At 28.2% G+C, this 5,186-nt stretch overlaps 1 protein-coding gene across 2 annotated transcripts in view; it reads right to left on the reverse strand.

The window, feature by feature from the left end:
• The window catches only part of REG (proteasome regulator gamma), a 19,614-nt gene that overhangs the window by 2,681 nt on the left and 11,747 nt on the right, over window positions 1–5,186 (reverse strand). The window contains exon 4 of one of the 2 annotated variants that reach the window (XM_014420572.2): window positions 1,243–1,423. In XM_014420572.2, the coding sequence (XP_014276058.1) occupies window positions 1,243–1,423 (181 nt within the window). Of the gene's footprint in view, window positions 1–1,242; window positions 1,439–5,186 lie in introns of both variants that reach the window. The other variant, XM_014420571.2, reaches the window with a different exon arrangement.

Consider the following 5,186-nt stretch of genomic DNA (forward strand, 5'->3'; position numbering starts at 1 on the left):
GTTTTCTATGCAAAAATGTATTAATTACTTAATTTAAAAACAAACATACAGCAATAATGGTTATTGTGACTTTTATATACTTAAGACTAAATTAAAGAGACCAGATTAATGATAAAATTTGAAATGTGGGGAAATAATTATGTTAAGATAGTTTTATAAATAAATTTTTGATGCTGATTAATTAAATTGTTATATGCATAGTATGATAAGCGTTAAATTGAATTGTAGAATAGCTGATAATGGTGCGATGGCCTAAAAATAATGTTGCTGATAAATTAAAATAAACAAGTCTAATAGAGATGAGTTAGTTATTCACTACAACTCATAAAAAAAATATCTAAATATACTGAAAAACAGATAATTTTAAACAGAAAATTTGTTAAATTAAATGTACATGTGCAAATGAAAGAATAAATACACAATTAAGAAACACTTTTAATACCGTGCAATAATTTTACAACAAAAAGGGTTAAAAGCGGGTAAATATATGTATTTAGTAATATAATTACTATATATATATATATATTGAGAATCTTTCAACCTAAAATGCCCACTGAATTTAATGTAGACACGATACAGGATTACCATATATAAACTGACACATAATTTCTCTTAGTCTTGCCCCAACTCATTGAACCCTCTAATCACAGAAATATAAATTACACTAAAACTACAACCCGTAGATATAAACACAAGAGAACTAAACAAATATTAATGTAAAAATAAATCAATGATATGCATTTCATGTTACTCAATGATTTGTATTTTATTCCATTCAATGTTATGTATTTTGTTTTAATTCAATAATGTTTAGTTTTTTTTTTGTTTTTTATTCCCCCTCTAGGGCCCGTTTCATAATAAAGTACAAACTAACACTATTAGTCTTATCGATTTAACTTAGTACAATTACACTGACTTGTACAATAGTAACTTGTACTCAAGTACTTTTTAACTCCTGTAATATCACTAATAGTCCTCCCTATTATGAAAAATATAAGTATTAGTGCAATTCCCATGTTGTTTCTATACTTGTATTTTGAACTAATACTATTAGCTTTCATTATGAAACAGGGCCCTGGTTTGTTTTATCAAAATGTAAAAAAAAAAAAGTTTGTAAAGTGTAATTATATCAGGAAAATTGTGTTGTATAAGGGGGTGTCCCAAAACAATTAAGTAAATATTGTACGTTTCATATTTATGCAATAAAAATATGTTTTGAAAAAAAAAATTAACAAAACTTACAAGATTGGCATCCTCAACAAGTTGCTTAATGTGCGGCTTGACAGTTCTGATAACTTGGGTCAAAGTTTGGTTGCAAGAAACTGGACCGCCTTCCAGAGTCAGAACCTTGGTTCCTTCTACACAGTTAGTCGTGCTTTCCGAAATCGTCCTCGGTCTCTTAGCCGATGGTTCATCGGAACAACTGTCAACAACACCACTAAAGTTCAACTTTTATCGTTATCTGTTATCGGAATCAGTTGAAAATAAATTCAATAACAAATAAACTTATGGTCACTACTACATTATAACTTAATACTTTTACTAATGATTTTTGGAAAGGATTTTGTTAGTACTCGTATTAAAGCTAATTAAAAGCTATATAAAATAGGAAATTAATATTTTTTAATTATAAGAAGATGGTCAGGATTGTGGTAAAAAAAAAAAAAAACAAATAGCTATAAACTATTTGTTCTTTTTTTTTTACCGCAACTCTGATCATCTTCTTATATTTAAATTTTTATGGTCAACTATATATACATATACAGTGAAGTCTCAGTTATACAAATATGAGGGGGTACCTAAAATTCTTCGTATAAGTGAATATTTCGTGTAAGTGAATACGCAATAAATATTATGTTTGAGAATTTTTTTCTCGTAATTAGTAGGTACATATAGGTATGTTGTATGCAGTTGAAAGAAAAACAAGAAAAACAATGTAAAGTGAAAAAAAAAAATTTATTGTATAAAAATTTAATTTATCTTTAATCCGAATTTTTTAATTTTTGACAAAAAAATTGTGTTATGTCAGTTTCTTTTATGTTGCTTTTGGCTGAATACATCATTCTTTCGCATTCTGTTAAGCTGTTAGATTCTTCTCGCTATTTCTTTCACATATATAAAATGTTTTAAACTTCAAATGCTTCAAGATCTTCTGCAAAAATGGAAGAGGCAAAGGATCTTCGTCATCTGAATCGGAATCGTCCGAGCTTATTATTATACATTAGGGAGTAGAATATAAAAACATAAAGAGTCATTGGGACCGGATGTTATACGCAGAAAAAAGTTGTTAACTGTTTTGTTTATCACGGTATTTTTTGTCCTTTGTCTTGCCGCGGAAGAAAAAAAATCATAGAACTGAATAAAATTTACTAATAACGTACATAAAGCGGGTCCAAACTTTCCTTCGTTTAACTAAGTTTTGTATAAATGGATAATTACATACACATAATTCAGGGGTTTTTGCAGGGGATTGAGAAATTCTTCGCATAACTGATTGTCTCGTATAAGTGAGACTTCACTTTATATATAATATTTTGGTAAATATCATGAAAAATAATACCCCTACGAAGATAAACCTCATAAAATGCTTTAAGTGCATTTAACTAGCTTTAATTTGAGTGGTAATAGACATCTGTACGTCTAACGGTTCCTAAGATATATTTCTTCATAAACCAAAAGTTTTGTTCGAACAACTAAAAATCAACATGTTAATTTCTTTGGCAAATATCATGAAAATTACTGCTCTTAAGGAGATAAATGTTATAGAAGAAACTTCATAGTACATTAAACTAGCTTTAATTTGAGTGCTATTAGACATCTCTACGTCTAATGAATCCTGAGATATAGTTTTCCCTAAATAAATTTCTTAACTACTGATTATTCGATATTTTGTTATGAAGTTCTTCTTAAAAAACTTTAAAATTCTGGGAACTATTGAACAATAACAGCCCCAATTAGCAAATTTACTTAACTTTTAATGATATTCTATTAGGTTTTTAGTGTTATAGATAGTTTTAAAGATATGAAGCTCAGAAAGAAAAATTAATTTTTTTTTTTTTTTAGTTTGCAACAAGACCCATTTTTTATTCCCCCGACCTATACTTAGCAGATTTATCAATTTTGACTTATAACAATACATAGTTTTCTTCAAATTAATAAAAAAATATTAAGGTGTAGATAATTGACCGTAGATTAATGATTGGAGAAGTTTGTCGGGGGGTGCGGTCAGCAAAGAACAACATAATTAAACAAAACCATATTTATAGATTTAAAATTTTTTGAGGTTAATTTTATATTATTTATTTTATGCTAACGTTTCGACCTGAGTTTCAGGTCTTCATCAGGGCTGTAGAACAAAAGAGATAACAACATTTAGAGAAACATACAATTGAAAAGGAATTGTTCAATAGTTACTATTCCTTTTCAATTGTATGTTTCTCTAAATGTTGTTGTTATCTCTTTTGTTCTATAGCCCTGATGATGACCTGAAACTCAGGTCGAAACGTCGGCATAAAATAAATAAATATGGTTTTATTTATTTATGTTGTTCTTTGCTGACCACACCCCCGACAAACTTCTGCAATAATAAAAAATATGAGTGAAATAACTGACTTTTTTCTCCTCTTGAGCTCTTACATCTTGGGAACATAAGTACATTTGATTGGAAGTTCCGACTAGGAGGAATAAAAAAAAATAATGCCTCAGAACATGATAGAGAACTGTTATAAAACAAAAGTTGCGAAAAGTTATCAAAAATCCATGTTCCATGGATTCCAACCCTTTAGAGACTGAATAGTGCGAGCGGTTCACAAGCCCAGAAGGATCGCGAAGCTCACACTGATAAATCAGCTCGCAGTTCCTAAAGAGTTAAAATGATAAACATATTAATATTATAGAAAATAAACAGAATTGTGTATTCTTATTAAATTAAAAAATTTTACTCGTGGGATTATATTAACTTTTCATTTATATTAATATTATTAAACAGCATAAATACATTTTGGTGGGAAATGAATAATCAAAATTATAGACAAAATAAAATAGAGCTCGTCACATCGATAAAAAATAATTTTTTTTTAATTCACAATTAATTTAACTTTATAGCGTAAAAAAAAAAAAAAAATTATTTTTCAATAAAATTTTAGTTAATTGACAATGTTTCACCCATCAGCTCTAAACAACAATTATATGACCTATATACCTTATATGACCTATATTGTACTATTCTCTTTCATGAGTAAATAGTTGTTTTTATATAAAATGATTTTGGATATGCTTTTATTTTATGTATCAATGTTGAATATTGTTCATTTGTTTTGTTGAACCAAAAAGCAAGCTAACCAATTTTCGTTGTCTATAATACATACATTATTCAAAACAAAGCCAAGATGGTGGCACAAGTCCTTCCAAAAATCTGTTGAATTGCTACCATGTTGAGCAGATTCAAATATTTTAAAAACTTTATTTTAACTTTATTATAATTGAAATTATAATACATTTAAGAAAAAATAGAAGTTAAGCATTAGTATTAAAGAAAATTATTTATAGAGGAAATCATAGGAAAAAACTCAAAACCATAGTGCTACGATCAATGTTGAGAACTAACATTGAGAGGAGAGGAAGGAAGAAAACTTAGTTTTTGATCATTCATTGCTTAGGCGCAGGTGGGGAATGATGTTTCCTGGATGAAGAGGTTCTCATCATCTCTTGTCTAGTAGAAGGATGGACATCTTGAAAAAGAGAACATCGAAAAGTCACCCGAAAAGAAAAATGGGCTCTTTGTTTGGATTGCCAAACAACACACTTTGGTAGATAAGAAGTTACGTTGAAAACTGTTAGCGAATCAATGCTATGTTTCGTTAGTGTTTGTTTGCAGAAATATTGCCAACAGTCAGTGTTAGTTTGTTGAGAAAATCATCAAAAGAAGATTCTATGAAATTGGTTAGTTTTGTTCTACCTAAAATTAAATACATTTGTAAAAGAGATATTTATTTAATTAAGTGTTATTAGTAGTAAAGTGTCTGTTTTTGATTGCCTAGAAACCCGCTCTGAGATTAATAGTCTATACTATTATATATATAATTTTTTTTTTTTTTCATTATTTATTTATTGTAATTTACAACTGTACAAAATAATACAACAGGTAAATATGTAGTATGTTTCATATACACTTGAAAATCTTGGGA

The sequence above is a fragment of the Halyomorpha halys genome, unplaced genomic scaffold (genome assembly GCF_000696795.3).
Source record: "Halyomorpha halys isolate HHAL.00 unplaced genomic scaffold, Hhal_1.1 Scaffold278.1, whole genome shotgun sequence".
In the NCBI taxonomy this organism is placed as follows: Eukaryota; Metazoa; Arthropoda; class Insecta; order Hemiptera; family Pentatomidae; genus Halyomorpha; species Halyomorpha halys.